General features: G+C 45.6%; 1 protein-coding gene across 1 annotated transcript in view; it reads left to right on the forward strand.

The window, feature by feature from the left end:
- FAM131A (family with sequence similarity 131 member A) overlaps nucleotides 1–20,836 on the forward strand; it is a 78,293-nt gene that overhangs the window by 27,542 nt on the left and 29,915 nt on the right. The window contains exon 2 of the mRNA XM_063131856.1: nucleotides 429–568. Coding sequence (XP_062987926.1) covers nucleotides 429–568 — 140 coding nt within the window. The remainder of the gene's footprint in view (nucleotides 1–428; nucleotides 569–20,836) is intronic.

The following is a 20,836-nucleotide window of genomic DNA, read 5'->3' on the forward strand; positions in this document are numbered from 1 at the left end:
CTCTTCAAATACTTAAAAGGTTGTCACACAGAGGAGGGCCAGGATCTCTTCTCGATCCTCCCAGAGTACAGGACATGGAAGAATGGGCTCAAGTTACAGGAAGCCAGATTCCAGCTGGACATCAGGAAAAACTTCCTGACTGTTAGAACAGTATGACAATGGAACCAGTTACCTAGGGGGGTTGTGGGCTCTCCCAAACTAGTGGCCTTCAAGAGACAGCTGGACAACCATCTGTCAGGGATGCTTTAAGGTGGATTCCTGCACTGAGCAGGGGGTTGGACTCGATGGCCTTGTAGGCCCCTTCCAACTCTACTGTTCTATGATTCTATGATCTTCCACCAAGCAAGGGCAGACGAGAGCCACCTATCTTTGCTCACTCCTTTTCGTTGCCTCCGGAGGCTGATCTCACTCTCTGCTCTCCCCTGCAGTGGCTGTGGACACTACTTTGCACGTGGAGTGGAACGAGGTGAAGTCCCTGCCTGCCCTCTCACCCCTGGGCCACACCCGGACCTCACTGGTGCGCAGGCTGGTTCGCCAAAGCTCTGTGGACAGCCAGGATTTTCTCGAGGTGCCCATTTTGAATTGCTCTGCTTCTAGGCCCTTGCGAAGAAAGCGTCGGTGCTGCACTCGGTTGCGTGTGGAGCTCAGGGCAGGCTGGTGCATGATGGGATGTTTATGTTCTCTTACGTGGTACAGGGGGCAGGGAAAGTACGGAGTCATGAGCACATGACACTGTCTTATACCACGTCAGCTTGATGGTCCATCTGGTCTACTATTTTCTTGACAGAGGAGGGCAGGGCTTCTGCAGCTTTAATTGTTATGATGAAGAGAGAATTTCACCAGGTGCTGCATGCATACAGATGACACCTGCTGAAATTCCCCCTTTCTATACACCTGTTAAAGATGCAGGAGCCCGGTCCTCCTTTCCATATGGCCACCCTAAATAAGGAGAGGAAAGAAGCACTACCTTTGGTTCTCATGGCAAACCCCTTCCAAGATGTAGATTTGATGAGCCAAATGAGGCTTCTTTTTCCCTGGCATAGTATCTGCTCTTTTAAGAACGGCATCTTAATTGAACAGGTGCAGCTTTGCCAAGACTGGAGATTCAATGACAGGCAAAAGTCTACCTGTTGAATACCTTTCCCTTTTTGTTTTGTTACTTGTTAGGCAGCTGTTAAAGTTGCAGAGCACCTGTCAGGAAGAAAAGGCTGCTATTCTACCCAGCGAAACCAGCTGTTGAAGATCACACCAGGAAAGAATCTCATCCCTCATGCTCTATTTCCTATTCCCTGTGAGCTGTCCCTGTCTGACATTAGCAGCTGGGTTTTTAACGCACTCCTGGGGAGGCCTTCTTTCAAACGCTGGGATTAAGTCAATTGCCTAGTCCCGGGTGGTCGCTGCTCCTAGCATTCTAAATGGCTCATAAGTTGAAACAGTAGGTTCTTGGCTTGGCCTGGCCAGAATTTTGATATTTCCAAACGCTCATTCAGGATGGATCCAGGAAGCATGAGGGATTGCCAACTGACCAAAGAACCCCCCCCCCTCGACCAGCCTACTGCTATGGCTTGAACAGCAGCTAGGTCTGCAGAAATCACCTGGTGGAGCTTTTCATGGCACAGAGGCAAACGTGAGCACCTGCAGATCATAGAAATGTAGCTGATCTTTTAGATTATTGGTGTATCTAGTCCAATACCTTCTACTTTTCCTTCCTTCTTTTAGAACTTTAGAGCATATTTTGGAGGAACTTGAAGGTCTCCCATCCAGTGACTGACCAAACCCAGACCATTTTAGCTTCAGCATAACCATTTGCCCTAATCCACAGATAATTATGCCAAATAGTAAGTGGGCAGAAGGTAGAGTGACCATATGAAAAGGAGGACAGGGCTCCTGTATCTTTAACAGTTGTATTGAAAAGGAAATTTCAGCAGGTGTCATTTGTATATATGGGGAACCGGGTGAAATTTCCTCTTCATCATAACAGTAAAAGCTGCAGGTTCCCTGCTCTCTTTTAAATCTGGTCACTCTAGTATAGCTCCTGCACCTTTAACTGTTGTGATGAAGAGGGAATTTCACCAGGTGCTGCGTGCGTACAAATGACACCTGCTGAAATTCCCTTTTCTATGCAACTGTTAAAGATACAGGAGCCCTGTCCTCCTTTTCATATGGTCACCCTACAGAAGGCAGAGTAAGTTTAGATTTGGAAGTGCAGAGGAAAGGACTTTTAGATTGGGGAATATGGTTCTAACCTGGAATCCTGAAAGATTTAGCCAGAAGACTCAGCATCAACAATGGCACAATTGACATTACGGGAGCATAAAACATAAGAACCATATCGGATCATATCAAAGGCCTATCTATTGCAGCATTCTTATTTCCCACATACCTTCTGGGAAGCCTACATTACATGAGGACATGAGTACAATAGCATTCATGTTCCCCAGCAACTGTAGGGTGACCATATGAAAAGGAGGACGGGGCTCCTGCATCTTTAATAGTAGTGATGAAGAGGGTATTTCAGCAGGTGTCATTTGTAGGCCTGCAGCACCTGGTGAAACTCCCTCTTCATCCCAATAGTTAAAGCTGCAGGAGCCCTGCCCTCTTTTGTATCTAGTCACTGTACAAAAGAGGGCAAGGCTCCTGCAGATTTAACTGTTCTGATGAAGAGGGAGTTTTACCAGGTTCTGCAGGCCTACAAATGACACCTGCTGAAATTCCCTATTATTATTATTATTATTATTATTATTATTATTATTATTATTATTATTATTATTACATTTATATTCTGTCCCATAGCCGAAGCTCTCTGGGCAGTTTACAAAGATTTTCTAAACAACTGTTAAAGATACAGGAGCCCTGTCCTCCTTTTCATATGGTCACCCTAGTAATTCAGAGGCTTACTGCCTCTGATCCTGGTGGTGGCATATAGCCATTATGACTACTGGCCATTGACAGCCTTATTGATGTGAATAATGCCCTTTAAAGACTTCTACAGTGGTGACCATGGTCACATCCCGTGGAAGCCAATCCCAACGTTTTAATACTGTGGTGTGTGTTTCCTCCTATCTTTCCTGAATCTCTAACTGTTCAGCTTCATGGAATGACCCGGGGTTCTTTCTAACAGATGCACTCATAACCTGGCATGTTTCTAGAAAATATTAAACAGATTTTTCAGGTCTATTGCTGTTGCTATTAGCAAGTCAGAGAAAACATATTGAAGACAGTGGTACAAGTTTTTGAACAGCAAATCAGCTTTATGGGATGAACGAGAAAACCTTCTCTCATTCCACGTTCTCCACACCATGCATAATTTTAATACCATGCATTTTGATCGCCCCTTTCTTCTCTTTCCCCAACGTTACAATATCCTTTTTTGAGATGCAGTGACCAAAAGTCGTACGTGGTATTCCAAGTGCGGTTGTACCACAGATTTGAATTATGATACGGGCAGTTTTATTTTCTCTTCTTTTCCCCAATGATCCCTGTTTTGGAATTTGTCTTCCTCGCCCCCTCAACCTCCTCATAGCAGCTGCACACCTCTTCGTTTTAAAGTCTGGAATGTGTCTCTTCTCTGTGGTGTAAAAAAGAGGGCCAGATATTTAAATTGAAGGTGCCTTCTAGCCAAGCGGTAAAAGGCTTAAGTGTCACTTGACGCCGTAGCGGTGGTGGGCTGTGCTGATAAATCTCTGCAGAGGGCTGGGGAGGTGTTTCAACTTGTCTGGAAGAAAAGCCAGGGGGAGGGGGGCACCCAGCAGGTAGGGATTATATCGCTACACGGTACCACCTGTGGCTCTTTTAGCAGGATTGTATACCTGCTGTCTCTGCTCTAATGTCTTTCTCATTCATCTTACTTCATCCTTTGCTTTCTCTAATTTCTCCATTAAGTTTTCTGGGCCTTTTGTAGTCGGACAGTATCATCCTGCCCTTATACAAATCTATGGTGCGACCACACTTAGAATACGGTGTACAGTTCTGGTCACCACACCTAAAAAAGGATATTATGGAGCTGGAAAAAGTGCAGAAAAGGGCAACTAAAATGCTGAAGGGGCTGCAGCATCTTCCCTATGAGGGAAGGTTACATCAACTGGGTTTGTTTAGCTTGGAAAAAAGGAGGCTAAGGGGAGACATGATAGAGGTGTACAAAATTATGCATGGTGTGGAGAATGTGGACAGGGAGACATTTTTCTCCCTCTCTCAAAATACTAGAACCCAGTGGGGTCATCCCATGAAGCTGATTGGTGGGAGATTCAGGACAAATAAAAGGAAGTACTTCTTCGCACAGCGCATAGTTAAATTATGGAACTCACTACCACAAGATGCAGTGCTGGCCACCCATTTGGATGGCTTTAAAAGGGGGTGGGATAAATTCCTGGAGGCTAAGGCTATGAATGGCTACTAGCCTTGATGGTTGTGTGCTATCTCCAGTATTCGAGGCAGTAAGCCTGTGTGCACCAGTTGCTGGGGAGCATGGGTGGGAGGGTGCTGTTGCACCATGTCCTGCTTGTTAGTCCCTGGCTGATGGCTGGTTGGCCACTGTGTGAACAGAGTGCTGGACTAGATGGACCCATGGTCTGATCCAGCAGGGCTTTTCTTACGTTGTCTGGAGTTTCTAGCCCACACATTTTTTGTTTTGTTTTTGCTGACCTTGGCAAAGTGATTTTTGCCATCATTGGAGCATATCCTGAGTCAGACAGATCTTTGGTCCATCAAGCCTAGTATTGCAGACACTGACTGGCAGCAATGGCTCTGCAGGGTTTCAGGCAGGATTCTTTTCTAGCCCTACCCGGAGATGCCGGGAATCGAAGCTGGGACCTTCGGCTTGCAAAGCAGGTGTTCTACCACTGAACCATGGCCCTTGCCTCCTTTCACCCTGTTCAGATGACACACTAAGCCATGGTTAGGCTGCTAACCCTTTTGCAGCAAATGGTTATTGAGCATGTTTAAACTGTGGTTATGTAGCCACCATGGCTAGGAAGGGTTCACACAACGTGCTAAGCCATAATGTTTAGCTCAAAATGCTTAAACGCCATGGCTTAGTGTGTCGTCTGAACAGGGTCAGTGTGTCTCATCATATGCCATGCAACATGCCTCTGAAAGAACAGGTTCGTAGTTTGGGGGTACTCTTAGACCCATTTCTGTCGTTGGAGGCTCAAGTAGCCGCCACGGCTCAGAGTGCCTTTTACCATCTTCGGTTGGTTCGCCAACTACGGCCTCTCCTGGACAGGGATAGCTTGACCATGGTGGTACAGGCATTGGTAACCTCAAGATTGGATTACTGCAACACGCTCTATGTGGGGCTGCCCTTGAAGCTGCTCCGGAAGCTGGAGCTAGTGCAGAATGCTGCAGCTTGGCTGTTGTCTGGAGCTGCCCCTTTCCAGCATGTAACTCCTCTGCTGAGGGAACTGCACTGGCTGCCTATTCGCTACCGGGCCAGGTTTAAGGTTCTTGTACTTGTGTACAAAGCCCTAAACAACTTGGGACCAGGATACCTGAGAGAGCGCCTTCTCCCTTACCAACCTGCCCGGTCACTGAGGTCATCCGAGGGCCTGCTCCTGGTGGTTCCACCTAGATCCATCCACCGATTGGAATCCACCAGGGGAAGAGCCTTCAGCGTGGTGGCCCCCCTCCTGTGGAATTCCCTGCCTCTGGAGGTCAGGCAGGCGCCAACCTTGCACTCCTTTCGGCGCCTCCTGAAAACATCTTTATTCCAAGAAGCCTTCCTTTAACATGCAGCCTTGGATTTCTGTTTTTGCTTCTTTTAAATTTTGTTTTAACTGTTTTATTCTGTTTTTATTTTCATTTTACCTTGTACACCGCTCTGAAATTTTTCAATGGGGAGCGGTATATAAATATTCCAAATAAATAAATAAATAAATAAATAAATAAATAAATAAATAAATAACATGGCAATAGCAGACATAATGAACCAGGGTTTGATTGGGAGAGTATTGTTTTATTTTTACTGATAATGTCTGCCATGGATTTAACCCCCCCCCACACACACTTTACACCTGTCTCTATGCTCCAGGTGGCCAGTAAGGATCAGACCGCTCTCTATGGCGTTCCCTGGAATGCAAGGGAGATCACCCGGCTGATTGCAGCTGAGCTGCCTCCCTGCGCCTCTTCCAAAAGCTCAAGCTGTGTCTCTCTTTGTTCCAAATTGGTTGGCCAGCTGCTGCTGGTGCCCCTGGAATTTTGCCATCCCAGCCAGCTGCTCGCTTTGCTTCCGTGGCTGGGCTGGTTCCGATTCTTAGATGGGCCCAGGCAGCATCCTAGGGGAGCCCCATGAGGGCAAAGAGCTACTTGTCTATTTGATGTCCCGGATCTCTCGTTGACTGCTTCTGGTGCCGTGGCAACCCAAACAAACAGCGACACAGGTGCTGCGTGCCAGAAAACGGCAGATCTAGCCCCATCTTTTTGTTGTTGTTATCGTTTTCCTGGTGATGTTGGCTTGGAGCGCAGGTGGGTGGATGCTTTTCCAGAAGGCACCGGAATAAAATGCGAGGGTTGCGCTCCTAGGTACGCGCTGATCTGGGAACACGTCCCACCGAATGCTATGGATAAGTCTCTAAGGCTGTAATCCTCTTCAGTTGAGCTGCCTGAATCTCTTCGACTCCAGTGGTATTTAAGCAGTCTGTTTGGAAAACAGTGGTGGTTTGCCCAGGGTTGGAGTTCCGAGCAGTGGAGGCTGATGGCTCCGATGTCAGTGGTGCGGTGAATCTGCCCCAGATTTCAGTCAGAACCAGTCCGATCTTTAAAGGAGCTGTCCACCTTGGACAGCTCCTTTAAAGTTCCGACCGCTTCTAACTGAAACCTGGAGTGGATTCACCGCACTAGTAACCTCGGAGCCACCAGCCTCCACTGCTTCAGAGATATCTTTCTCTGTAACCAACAAATGTTCCCTATTCCACAGAGTAGCCTGAAAGCAAGTGGCAAATTACTGAATTGGAAAGCGAGGACGGTGCATTCTGTCAGCCATTGGTTTCTGTCAGCAACCTATCAAGTCCATCTGTAGGGTTGCCAACGTACCAGGAACCCCCCCCCCAACAATTCAGTCTTTTTCTTTAACCCTCAACGCCTCTGTTGCCCCAATGTTTTGTATAAAACCAGAACATTGTGCTGGTTGCCAGAATGTTGTGAATAATGCTGGGAGTTTTTGAATGAAAATTAGCAGTGCAGTCTGATTTTCCCTGCGAAATCTGCTAGTTTTGCTGCTTGGTGTTGGGATCTATCTGTTGTTTGAATTTAGGATGTGGGGAGTTTGGTTCTCTATTGTTTTAATGTCTTCTCTACTGTCACATTTATGTTCTATTTTAATAGTTTTATGGTTAGTGTCTGGATTGTTTTTACTGTTCATTGCTGATGTGAGTCACGATGAGTGTTTCCTTAGGGCTTAAAAAGGCACAATAGAAATATTTATTTATTTGTTTGCAAACGTATATCTTGCCCTTTCCTGCAATTATTGTGTATGCAGAGTGGGGGTGACTAGCAATACTAAAAGAATAAAACAATTAAAATGTAAACCACAGGAGAAATACGACAACGAAAGCAGAAGGTAGCGATTGCAGCCTGCAATCATTATAATTAGTTTTAAAATAATAAATGTATTAAAATAACGAGGGATGTAGCCCACGCGGGTGCACTAAGGAGGGTGGTTGAGCCAAGCATTAAGAGCATAAGAACGTAAGAACATAAGTGCCATGCTGGATCAGACCAAGGGTCCATCCAGTCCAGCACTCTGTTCGCACAGTGGCCAACCCGCCATCGGTCGGGGATGAACAAGCAGGACATGGTGCAACAGCACCCTCCCGCCCATGTTCCCCAGCAACTGGTGCACACAGACTTACTGCCTTGAATACTGGAGATAGCACACAACTATCAGGGCTACACAGGGCTGCATTTTACACAGTGCTGTGAGGGAGATGACAGAGCTTTGTCCTGCAGAGTAGCTTAGTGGAAGTGCACATGGTTTGCATGCATAAGATCTCAGGTTCAATCCCAGCCATTGGCAGTGAAATGGATCACGGAGTGCAGGGGTCAGCAACCTGCGGCCCTAGAATTGCATGTGACCCTTGGCTGGATTTTATTCAGCCTTCCATCTAATTCCAAAATCCCTCTGCATGTGATCAATTCAGACTTCTGGCAAAAATGATCTGCCCCTTCCCTCAGCGGTAGGGATGTTGGAGCTCACCGAAATTTTCCGAACTTCACTCGGTTCGGCTTGCTTCCACTGTTGTTCGTGACTTATTATTCCGTTTGTCACATTTTCAAAAGCATGCACTTTCTCGCCCATCGACTAAAGCATGCAAACACTTTTTTTTTTTTAAAAGTGCATTTCAAAACATGCATTTTGAAAAAGAAGAAGAAGAAAATAAGCATTTTTCGAATACAAGGTTGAGTTTTGTGAGCATGTAAATGTTTTCTGGGGGGGGGGTTGGGGTTGGGGAATGGACTTTTGAACATGTTCTCCTAGGCATTTAACAGCATTTAACAGCATATGCTGAGTTTTTAACTGACCCGAAAATAGTTGATTTAAATGGATATTGTTTTTATACTTTTGGTGGATTTAAATTTTGTATATCTGTTTTTAATGTTCATTGTTTTTAATTTTTGTAAACCGCCCAGAGAGCTTCCGCTATGGGGCTATATATATATAGATGATGATGATGATGATGATAATGATAATAATAATATAATATGTTGAAATAGAGAAAGCAACATATGACATTTAAACACTAAAAGGGATACACAAACCAATATTATAAAACAGTATAACGGTCATAATGTGGAGAGGGACATTTTAAAAATTCATTTTTTTGGTGTTTTTTTTTACCCTCAGTTACTTGGTAAAGGCTTTGAAAAGAAAACTTTATTACGCTGGCAATGCAAACTAAACCTAGATGTAGCTTCCTTGGTTCCCTAGTAAATTTAGAAGAGGTAAAAGGATTTCACTAAGTGTATTTTCATTTATGAGGTATTTTTCCCAGTGGGTGATGTACAGGGGCCCACAAATTTTGGCTGTCTACAAAATTTGAATTTTTAAATTTTGTATATCTGTTTTTAATGTTCATTGTTTTTAACTTTTGTAAACCACCCAGAGAGCTTTGGCTATGGGGTGGTATATAAATGTACTAAATAAATAAATAAATAAATAAATAAATGTTTGCGGTCACGAATGGGGCAAGTTTGCATGATTTGCCAACGGAAACGAAATTCTTGTACATCCCTAGTTGGGTAGGAAAGAGAGAGAGAGAGAGAGAGAGAGAGAGGAGGGGTGGTGCCAGAAAGAGAGAGAAAAGGGAGTGTTAGATAGAGATTTCAGCCCAGCTCACTGCCATGGGGCTGCCAACAGTTTATCTATCAGGGAATGCAGCCCTCAAGAGGAAAAAAAGGTTGCCCACCTCTGGGGTAGCAATTGAAAGAAAGGGAGGTCTGTCTGAGACCCCTGCACAACTGTTGCCTGTTGCAGCTTCTCCCCAGAGTGTAGAGGTTTTCCACCACGTGAGCTGTCTGAAGTGACCCAGACACAAATTCCCCACCCCACGGAGAGCCCAGCTTCACCCCCTTGGCCCTGCTTCCTCCCCAGCCCGGCTCCCGCCACGGCCTGCGTGGTTCCTTAGTGAGAGTGCCTCCCGTGCCGCTGCGCTGACGTCAGTACAAAGCCAGGCCTGTATCCTGGGAGAAATCAGTCCATGGTGACTGGTTGCCATGGAAATGCACCTTGTTGCAAGCGACAAGTCCAGAAACTGTTGCGAAGAAGCCCCCGGCTGCCGGTCTCTGGGGCTGCTGAGCTGACGGCTGGGAGGGAGGAAGCCAGAAAGGGCCAGGTAAGGATGGTGGGGGGAGGGCGTGTGTGCTTTTTGCCTTTTAGCCGTGGCTTGGGGGCCTGTCTCTTAAAGGCCTTCTGTAGCACGAAGTGAGAGACAGAGACAGTGACACAGAGAGAGAGAGAGAGAGAGACAAAATTCAGAAATTAAATTGGCGTGCTGTCTGTGCAGCAGTGGGAATAGACACCCAATGCTGCTGTTTTACCTCCTTCATGCCCTCCCCACCCCGTTATGTATATCTGTGTCTGCAGTGGAGGCTGGCAGCTCCGATATCAGTGGGGCGGTAAATCCGCCGAGCATCTTGGAGAGCTCCTGTAGGATTCTGATTGGTTCTGACTGAAACCCAGAGCGGATTCACCGCCCCATCGACATCGGAGCCACCAGCCTCCACTGTGTGTCCGGGGGGACGGGTGTCCGGTTAGCAAGCTTATATAGAGTAACTCCTGCACACTTTCTCTGCAACATCCCAACCTGTTGCCTGAGTCTTTGCAGGGCCTTGTTCTCTCCAATGTTGCATGTTGTGCTGCAGGCAATGTTGCACCCAGGGCAGGACTTTGGGGCCAAAGCCCATCCGTCCCCATCCCCCCGGCCATATGACCACCCAGAGAGCAGCAGGTGATCCAGAGACAATGGTAGACAGCCCCTGTGCTGTCATTTTTCTCCCTCTTCCCTCCCCATCCACTTTTCCTTGTGTGTCATGTCTTTTTTTAGAATGTAAGCCTGAGGGTAGGGACTGTCTTCTTTATTGATACATTGTAAGCCGCTCCGAGAGCCTTTTGGCTGAGGTGCGGGATAAAATTACTCTAAATAAATAAATGGGCAACCCAGGACCCAAAGGGTCTGACACTGCTTGCTTCAGGATCCTTTCTTATTTGGGCATGTACATCATTGGGCATGTACATCATTGCAGATGCATGTACATCATTTCTCTTATTTATTACTTTAAAAAAAAAATATTGTTCTTTTCTTTCCCACAACAAAACAACACTTATTGCCAAGAAAATGTATTTAGCAGCAGAAGCAAAACCCATTGTATTCCTGCAGTCACAATAGTGCTGTGATTTAAGTGAGTTTCATATGCAACAATGCACTTGCTCAGAGAAACTTACTTTCTTTCTTTCTTTCTTTCTTTCTTTCTTTCTTTCTTTCTTTCTTTCTTTCTTTCTCAGGGATGGCAAACAGGTTTTTGTTTTCCTTTGAGTATTTTTTCACTCCAACAAATAAGGGAAGTAGTTGTGAAGTGTGGGATGGTAGGGAGAAGAGAAATGCTTCACAACTGGCGTGCTTCACAACTGAAGTAATTCACGTAGCCGTCTAAACGCACCCACCTCTCCCTCAGATCATTGTGTCCCGGGTCTAAAATCTTAAATCCTACTAGTTGCAGCCCTTGTGGCAGGCTTCTTTGCACGCCCGAGATGGCCTCTGGGTGCAAAACAGAAGCCTTTATGGTGCATTACAAGAAGTGTTGAATGTGTGTATAGGGGAACTCCAGGCTGAAGGCCTGCGTTCAAATCTCCATAAAACCACCACGCTGTTTCTTAGGGCTCAGCTAGACATGACGCTGGAGATACAGAAATATCTCTCCACCCTTTTAATATTTTTCTTTTGTGAATAACAACCGTGGGAGGGGTGCCTGAATTGGGACTGTGTCACGCAGAGTGGTAGGTTTTAAGCCTTTCCCCACTGCTTCACTTTTCCAATGCAAATCCCTCCCCTCTCCCTCGCAAGTTACTGTTGCATGCATATGTTCTTTGTTTTGTTTTTACTGGGGCAAATAGAAACTTGAGGGAGGAGGCTCCCTCCTTCAAGTTGCTATTTTCCCCAGTTAGAAGAAACATGTGAAATGTTTCTAAATTCCTCTCCCCAGCAGTCTCCCCCACGCCCTACCCACAAATGGCTTTTTGCAAAAGCTATGTTGGCTGTGGGATTATGGGAGCTGCAGTCCAACACAACTGGAGGAAACCAGATGGGTAAGGCAGGTCCCACCTATCCCTTAGCTTCAAGGAATTCATCAGCTGTTACGAGCGGGATTTAATGGGATGAGAACCGTCAAGTATTTTGTACATTGAAAAGTGCAATAGAACAGTGAGCCGCAGCATGCCCCCATAATAACTTCCCCGACACGAACCTACCCGAACACTATGTCCAACATCTAAGGTCCTCCTCCAGGTGCCTAATCCGAGGGATACTCAGAGGACGGCAACAAGGGAGAGGGCCTTCTCTGTGGTGGCCCCCCAACTGTGGAACTATCTCCCTGACGAGGCTTGCCTGGCGCCAACATTGTTATCTTTTCGGTGCCAGGTCAAGACTTTTCTCTTCTCCCTGGCATTTAGCAATATGTGATGAGCCTGGGTCTGTTTTTTTAGGCTCATCGTGGTTTTTTTTTTAAAGTTGTTTTAGCGGTTTTAAATGTATGTGCATATTGTATGTTTTTGTGGCTTTTAATTTTTGTATATTGTTTTTAAGTGTTTTAATCTTATTTAAACCGCCCAGAGAGCTTCGGCTATGGGGCAGTATACAAATGCAATAAATAAATAATAACTGGGGGCCTGGGGAGAGGGCAGAGGGCAGTTCCATATATTCCATACAACACTGTTTAGAGCAGTGAGCAGGTTTTGACCCCCTGCCTGTCAACCATGTCCCCAGAATAAAGCCCATTTGCTTTGTTCCATAGAATAAAGGAATCATTGAGCACAAAACACATGGCTATGAGCAAGGATTGTCCTGGTACCTTATGGCCACCAATTTGGATGGCTTTAAAAGGGATTTGGATAAATTCCTAAAGGAGAAGGCTATCAATGGATACTAGTCCTGATGGCTATGTGCTACCTCCAACATCAGAGGCAGTAAGCCTGTATACACTAGTTGCTGGGGAACATAGGTGTGTGTGTGTGTGCTGTTGCACCCATGTCCTGCTTGTAGGTTCCTGGTCAACAGCTGGTTGGCCACTGTGTGAACAGAGTTCTGGACTAGATGGACACTTGGTCTTATCCAGCCTTTTCTTATGTTCTTATGATGTGGCAAAGGAACTCAAAGACATATTTTAACATGATAATGGTGCCAATGTTTTCACACCCTCTGTATGTGCTCTGATTGCGACCAGGGCCGGCGCTACCATTGGGCCAACTAGGCAGCCGCCTAGGGCGCAGACCTCAGAGGGGCGCAGTACTGATATTTAAGGGTTACAGTTTTATACAAATTAGCTGTTTTAAGAAGAAAAAAACATAAGTTCAAGTTTTGTGCTTTTTATTTTTTCTACAAAACATCTGTTCTGAAAAATCGAGGTTGGCAATTTTTTTGGGGGGTGGGGTGCGCCGTGCCTAGGGCGCAAAATAGTCTGGCACCAGGCCTGATTGCGACGTTGGGGTGTGTGTCTCCTTGCAGTGCAGTTGCCCCCACTTTTTGCATCTCATTCTGGTCTGTCCCCGTGGCTCACAAAGAGGTCCCTCTCTTATGGGTTTGCAGCGAGCCCCCGTCCGCTGTCTCCACAAGATTCAAGCCTTTAGCCGTCCCATCCCAGCTGGGGATAGTTTTCCATCACGTTCGGCGAGAGCCATTTGCATTAGCTTTGTTCTTCTTGTTTTCTTTGCACCACTGTAGGCAAACGTGAGAGCTGGCGCCACGCCATGTGGGGAGATTGCCAGGGTGGTGGTTGCTGTACGTTAAGATACTTTAATGACTAAAGCATTATCCATTATCGCACTTTCTGTTTCCCGTCCCGTTGTTACTGATCGTTCCGCCACACACTGCAGATTTACTTCCTTCCTTTGCGGGCTCCGATAAAATCACGACAGCGTTTTGCGCATTCCACCCAGCTGCCTCTGTATCCCAGGGACCGGCAGCTTGGCTGGTAGAAATGCTGTGAGTCTCGTCTTTTTTCCTTCCTGCTACCTGCACATCGGGCCAGACAACCCTTTGAAACAGCAGGGTGCTGCTAACATGGCTAGAAGAATCCGCCTCCTGTTCAGAGTTTACTACTGAAAGTTGGCCAGCAGCCCACGAACATTTTACTCATTCGCGCGCCATCCTTGCCACTTTTTCTGCTGTCTTCTCTTTTGTCAGTTTTAGATTGTAATCTCCTTGGGGTCAGGGGACTGTTATTTTTGCTGAATTTTTACTTTGATGTTATCAAAGACAAGCGGGACCTGAAACAAAAAGTTTCACCCACCCACCCAGCCACAGCCTTTCCCATGATATTCCATTCTCCCTCCCCCCTCCCCATTTCCCCCCCTCAAGTTTCCCCCCAAACAGTCAGTTAGCATTATGTTACCACTGAGCTGTTTGGGGGGTTTCACCCCTTAGGGCCTTTTTGCTAAAGATTTTTTTTTTGTACTTCTGTAAACCTTTGTGTTTCTCTAAGCCTAGGATGTTATTTTAGCTGCATAAGCAATGGAATTCAGCTGTAAATACTGGAAGTAGAGGGAATGATAATAATTTTGTGCATGCACAGACGAGATGCCATTGCACCTAGATCTCACTTAAATCTCATGCATGTGCAATCTCTCTCTCTCTCTTTTTCTCTCTCTGTTTGTATGTCTCTCACATAAGTATCTAATCTGTTTTTAGTGCTGCAGGAAAAGATTGATTGACACACACAATTTAACTGAGCCAGTCGGCTCTGTAATTCCGTGCCATCTCCGTTTTATTCCAGCAACCCCCTTCCCCCCCCCCCGACGAATTGCCTGCCAGTGCTGACATCAGCTCTGAAATCCATATAATTTTGAGAAGTAGGCAGAGCTCGCTGTGCTGCTTTGGATAGCCTTTTTAAGCCAGATACGTGCCGTTGGAGAGGGCGACACCGTAGCTTATGAGGAAAACAAACAAAAGAAAAAGGGGGAAAAAACATGGTGAAAAATTAAGCACATTTGGAAGCAAGTGTTCAGAGGAGGGCAACCAGGATGATCTGGGGTCTGGAAACAAAGCCCTACGAAGAGAGACTGAAAGAACTGGGCATGTTTAGCCTGGAGAAGAGAAGATTGAGGGGAGACATGAGAGCACTCTTCAAATACTTAAAAGGTTGTCACCCAGAGGAGGGCCAGGATCTCTTCTCGAGCCTCCCAGAGTGCAGGACACGGAATAACGGGCTCAAGTTAAAGGAAGCCAGATTCCAGCTGGACATCAGGAAAAACTTCCTGACTGTTAGAGCAGTGTGACAATGGAATCAGTTACCTACGGAGGTTGTGGCTTCTCCCACACTAGAGGCCTTCAAGAGGCAGCTGGACAAGCATCTGTCAGGGATGCTTTAGGGTGGATCCCTGCATTGAGCAGGGGGTTGGACTCGGTGGCCTTGTAGGACCCTTCCAACTGTGCTATTCTATGATTCTATGATAAATCATGATGCATGGAACTATAGGGAGGAGTTATGGACGCATTTTCATGGTGCATTGTCCAGTTGGTGGCCACATCACTACCACAGTTGCATAACTAAGGCCTTAGCTAGACCTAAGGATTATCCCAGGCAAATGGAGGGGTCGTCCCTGCCTGCTCCCAGGATCCCCTGTGTGTCATTTGGATGCACAGGGATAATCCCGGGACTATCCCGGGATATAGGCCTGGTCTAACCATGGCCTAAGAAGGGGCAATAGAGGTACTTGCCTTAGATACAAAATAGACATGGGTGCAAACTTGGTTGTAAAGTTCATGGGCTCCTCTAAACAAGCGATTTATTGCACCCTTGTGATTGGACACTTACGGAAGTTTTCAGGTCGATTTCATGATGTCATCAACAACCAGGACCTTTCCTGCAGAATCCTCCAGAAATCCCAGGATAAAAAGAATTGCTTTTAAAGTGGAAATAGCAGGGGAACAGCAGGATCTTCCACCACTAGATGGCGCTGTCTCAATAGAACTCAATGGAACTGAACGGAGGGGAACTATTAAATTCAACCCCCTTGTCACCCCTCTCCTCTCATGTAATGCAGCCCATAACAGTCATGCGAAAGAACCAGGAAGCACAAAAGCCCCAGGTAAACAACACAATTTCCTTTAATATAGAGAGGTTCTATATAATAATTGTTACATTTTGACATGTTTTCTTCTCAGTTCAGGTTAATAAGTCATGTTTTCAAGATGATAGATTTAAACCCCACCACCCAGATATGAGCTAGCAAGGAGGCTTAGTTGGGGCAGCAGGTTAGATGGTGTAGGATTATGGGAATTTCATATTGGCTTTCTGCTTGCCAACACAGTAAACTGCACCTAAGCACATGGCATCCTCAGGCAGCTGTTGGGGACTTTGGGGGCTCATTGCTTTTGCCTGCCCCGTCCCTGACACCCCCCTCCTTAAAATGAAGCAACCTGCTTTGGAGGCATCAGTAGGGTTGGGATAGGTGCCAGGAGGCAGCAAGCAGCAAATAGAGTCTGAATGGTGTAACAACATGATTTTTTAAAAGTTCTGGATCTAGCAGGGCGATGGAGGAAAACCCTCCTCCTGTTCTCTCTCTCTCTCTCTCTCTCTGTGGCACTCCAATTGGTGCCATGAGCCACCATTTTAATTTTCCCACTATGCCCTCATTAACATCAGGGCCTGCTTCAGTTGGACAGCCCCCCATACACACACAGGGCTATCCATCATCTTGACCCTGTGGGGAAGAAGAAGGAGCTGTTGGTCTGCCCTTTGTTGGGAGTTGAGAAGGGGGGGAGCAGGGCCTTCCTATCAGTCCTGCAAAACAGTCTCCTTAATTTCTTTCCCCCCCTCTTCCCTCCCCATCCCACTTTCCTCGTGTGCCATGTCTTTTTTTATGATTATTTATTTACAATGTAAGCCCGAGGGCAGGGGCTGTCTTCTTTACTGATTTATTGCAAGCTGCTCCAGGAGCCTTTTTGGCTGAGGTGCCGGATAAAAATATTATAAATAAAAAGTAAATAAATATAAATTGTTATATCACTCTGGTGCGTGGTGGGAAATCAAGATGGCATCTGCCAGACCCATCAGCCTGGCATTGATCAGAGCACCACCAGCTAAGCCCACCAAAGGTCCTTGGTGTAAAAGAGGCCTCTCTCCAGAAGGCATTTTGCCCCTGAAACCCAGTTGGTCCATCTTGCTGCAGTGCAGAATTCCAGCTGAAGCTGCTGACCTTGGGGCCTGGGCTTGGAGCTATTGAGCACGCCCTTGCCAGCCCAATCCAGCCCTGGCAGTGGGTGTCTGATGTCTGTGTGATCCACCCGGGACACAGAAGTGTTTAGAATTTATGCTGGAAGCCATTTGTCAAAAGTAAGATCCTGGAGTCCCCTTCCACTCCACAAGGGGCAGTGTTGCTCACCAGCTTAGATGGCTTTAAAAAAGAAAAAAAAAGGGGGGGGGAGGAAGAGGAGGAGATGGCGGCAACAAATTCATGGAAGATAAGCCTATGAGGAAGGCTTTTGATCATGGGGCCTGTTCAGGCAACACACTAAGCCATGGTTAGGCCGCCAACCTTTATGCAGCGAGTTGTTATTGAGCGTGTTTAAACTGTGGTTATGTAGCCACCATGGTTAGGAATGGTTCACACAACACGCTAAGCCCTAATGTTTAGCTCAAAATGCTTAACCATCATGGTTTAGTGTGCTCTCTGAACAGGGCCATGATGTCTAAGTGGGAGGGAATCTACACGTCGTACTGGAGGCGCTTGCATACGCCCCCAGTACACCCCCAAAACGATGGTGTAGATTCCTGCCTACCTGCAGGGCGGTGGCAATGTTAGACAAATATCTGGTTCTTTCTTCCTAAGGGTGGATCCCATAGAAATGCACAGATCAAGTTTGGAGGATATATATATATATTTATTCAGGCTGCAGCGCTGGGTGCGAAAAGCTCTAAAGCTATTCGGACCCTGAATACAAGAAATTACAATTATTTATACCGTTAACATCACATATGCTTCTTTTCCTGCCATTATTCTAAAAATGTATACGTGGTATAGTTAGCATTACATATGCCTCTCTCCCACCATTGTTCTAAAAATGTGTACATTGTGCTGGTTCTGACTAAATGTCAACAGGCATCCGGGTTTGGTTCAAACCGATTCCTCAACTGCTGTTTCTGAAAAACAACTTACATAGCACAGGGGGTTTGGGTGAAACAGAGTTCATTCCCAAGTCACACAGCAAGATTTTTCTAAAATGGAGTTACATTTGCTAACATTTCTCCCTCCTCTAAAGCGTTTTATAGATCATAAATCACAGTTTATCATTGATTCTTTCATCTATTTGTTCATACATTACAAGCATTTGGTTTTGCATCAAGTTTTTTTTGCATGTGGCGAATAAGAGCCATTAAACAGGGAAAGCAACAAGATAATACTAGACAAACAAACAATACGGCTAACATAATCATTATCAATCCCTTGAGCCAACTTAAATCAGGTAACCAGCTGGTAAGCCAATTAAACCAATCATTTGGTCCGCTGATCCCTCTTGTATTTTGGCCATTCATATGTTGGAGATTCTCAAGTTCATTTTCAATAGTTTTATTTAAATCTTGAAAGGTGACTCGACACCCTTTACCAACTATCTTACAATATCCTCCTTGTTTGGCCAAAATATAATCTAATACAAAACGCTGCTGTCCAACTTCTTGACTAAGGTCTTCTATTTCAGATTGCATTGCTCTAATCATTCTTGCAGTAGCATTTATAGTTTTCTCTAAGCGACAGGTCAAGCCTAATATACTTTTGCGGTTTTCCTGTGCAATGATGCCAGGATATGCTCCTAATGTTAGGATTCCAGAGAATAATCCACCTGCTACTCTTGATGGTTCTGTTTTAGACATTTGTTTTCTTACAATCACCATGTCATTACAATTCTTTCCTATGGGTCCTACTAGCTGTCCTAAGCCCCCTGTCTCTCTCCGAGTTCTGATTCCAGCAAGTTTTACCACTTGCACTGGCATGGTCAGATACCCAACGCCCACACATTGGTAGTTTCCAGGGTGATAGTTAGTGGCCCATCCTTTATAAAAGAACCATAAATTGGGGTCTCTGGCTTGCCATCCAGAGCAAATACTTCCTCCTTTTCCTGAATATTTCGCCTGAAACATTGGGTATTCAGGATATATATCAGAAAAGGTTGTTTGATTAGGGGAGTTAATAGACATGGAAGTATTTCTCTGTCCCCACAACCAAAATTTATCAGAACAATAGGAATAATTCTTTAATCGTTCATAGAATGGCTTCTATTTTCCCCAATCTTTGGTCTTGTTATTCTAACTTCCTGAGTGTGAACAACAAAAACACATTCCTTTGGTGTACTTATTGGTTTTAAACTTTCAGTGTGGGTTTGCTCTGAATTCACTGCTACTTACTTTAGTAAAAAGAGTACCTGCTCCTTTATTCCCTAGCGTGGCTTGCAGAGCTCCTACAACCATGTCAGGATCAGTAATTAAACTAGGTATCATGATAAAGTCTCTTACAGTAAGAGGATGTTCATAAAACAAAATTGCATCTTGTCCATGTTGGTTAAACATATATTCAGCATGTGTTTTGAACCAGTTTCCTTGTCCCGTCTGGATTAGGATCAAGCATTCAAGCAGGACCAAGGCCATGCTTCTGAATCTTTTAAAAGTAGACATGGCCTATCGTGGAAATGGCACACTTTGATGGGTGCCGATCGTGGTGTACACAAATGGGAGTATCTAATTGAGACTCTTTACTTTTAAAGTGGTTACACACTTAATTTTAATTTAGGGCCGAGGCCGATAATTCTTTGGATGCCGCCTATACCACAAAGGCCAGTAGATTTTGGGCTCTACAGTCCCTAACCTCTGAAAGATGTAGGGGTTTTTCTGAGGCCCTTTTCCTTGTGTCCACACAACAGTGTTGTTCAGTTCTCCTTGGGGCAGTGGGTTTACAAAATTTTGAATGACTGGTTCAGCTGCTGTATGATAGTGCACACTTTGGAGGCCCACCCATCTACTAATTTTTCACAATTTTAACTTTGGTGCCTCCAAGAGGTATACAAGTATACTTAACACGCTTGTCTTGATCCTTGTTGGATTCTTGTCCTATGCTCTGAGCTGCTTCCGGTGAGTTCAGAGAGGGAGGGTTGCTGTCCTCAAGGTTGCCCGTGTCCCTCGAGCATGCGAGGCTCGAAGGAGGCAGGGGTGGCCTGTAGGCTTTAATTCTAGAACAATGAGTCCATTTATTTAGTCCATTTATTTAGTCCAATTAACTTAACTGCTGAATGGCTTACAAGTCCTACTGAATAAGGTCCTTCCCACCGTACGCCGTCAGAATCTGGGTTCCACCTTTTCAACAACACTTCATCTCCCGTCTGGAAGCGATGGATCGGGACATCAAGTGGCAATCGCTGGAAGGGTGCGGCGTACTTGTGGAGCTGTGTTAAAACAGACTGAAGGGCAGTTATATGACCAAATAACATCTGGTCTCCCATTTCCCACTTAACTTCTTCCCTTATCCCAGTCAGCACACGCGGTGGAAACCCAAACATCAATTCAAAAGGTGATGTCTTTAAACCCTTGCGAGGCATTCTCCTAAGCTTCGTTAAGGCTAGGGGCAAGGCATCTACCCAATTTTGAGAGGTTTCTAGCTGGATTTTCTTCAGTGTTTCTTTCAAGGGTTCTTCCTATTCATTCTTTCCACTTGTCCTGAGGCCTGTGGCCTCCAAGGAGTGTGGAGCTTCCAATCTATCCCTAGCTCTTTTAGCTACCCCCTGCACTATCTTAGAAGTAAAATGGCTTCCTTGATCTGATTTCTATGACTTCAGGTAAGGAAAAGCAAGTTACAATTTCTGACATTAACTTTTGAACTACAGATTTAACCTGGTTATTCTGACAAGGAAAGGCCTCCATCCAACCCATGACCTGATCAACAAAAACTAACAAATACTTAAACCCTTTGGCAAGGTCTTCCTCCCATCGCTGGAGGGGGTCGTCTGGGAATGTTGGTCTTCTGACAGATGGTGCAGGTTGCGGCTATTCTTTGGGCTTCTTGGTGCATCCCTTTTCTAATGGTTGTTCTTTGCAGGTGTTCCACCATGCTGCTGGCTCCAGGATGTCCCAGGTTCTGATGAAGATC

Source organism: Elgaria multicarinata, chromosome 8, assembly GCF_023053635.1.
Source record: "Elgaria multicarinata webbii isolate HBS135686 ecotype San Diego chromosome 8, rElgMul1.1.pri, whole genome shotgun sequence".
Taxonomy (NCBI): domain Eukaryota; kingdom Metazoa; phylum Chordata; class Lepidosauria; order Squamata; family Anguidae; genus Elgaria; species Elgaria multicarinata.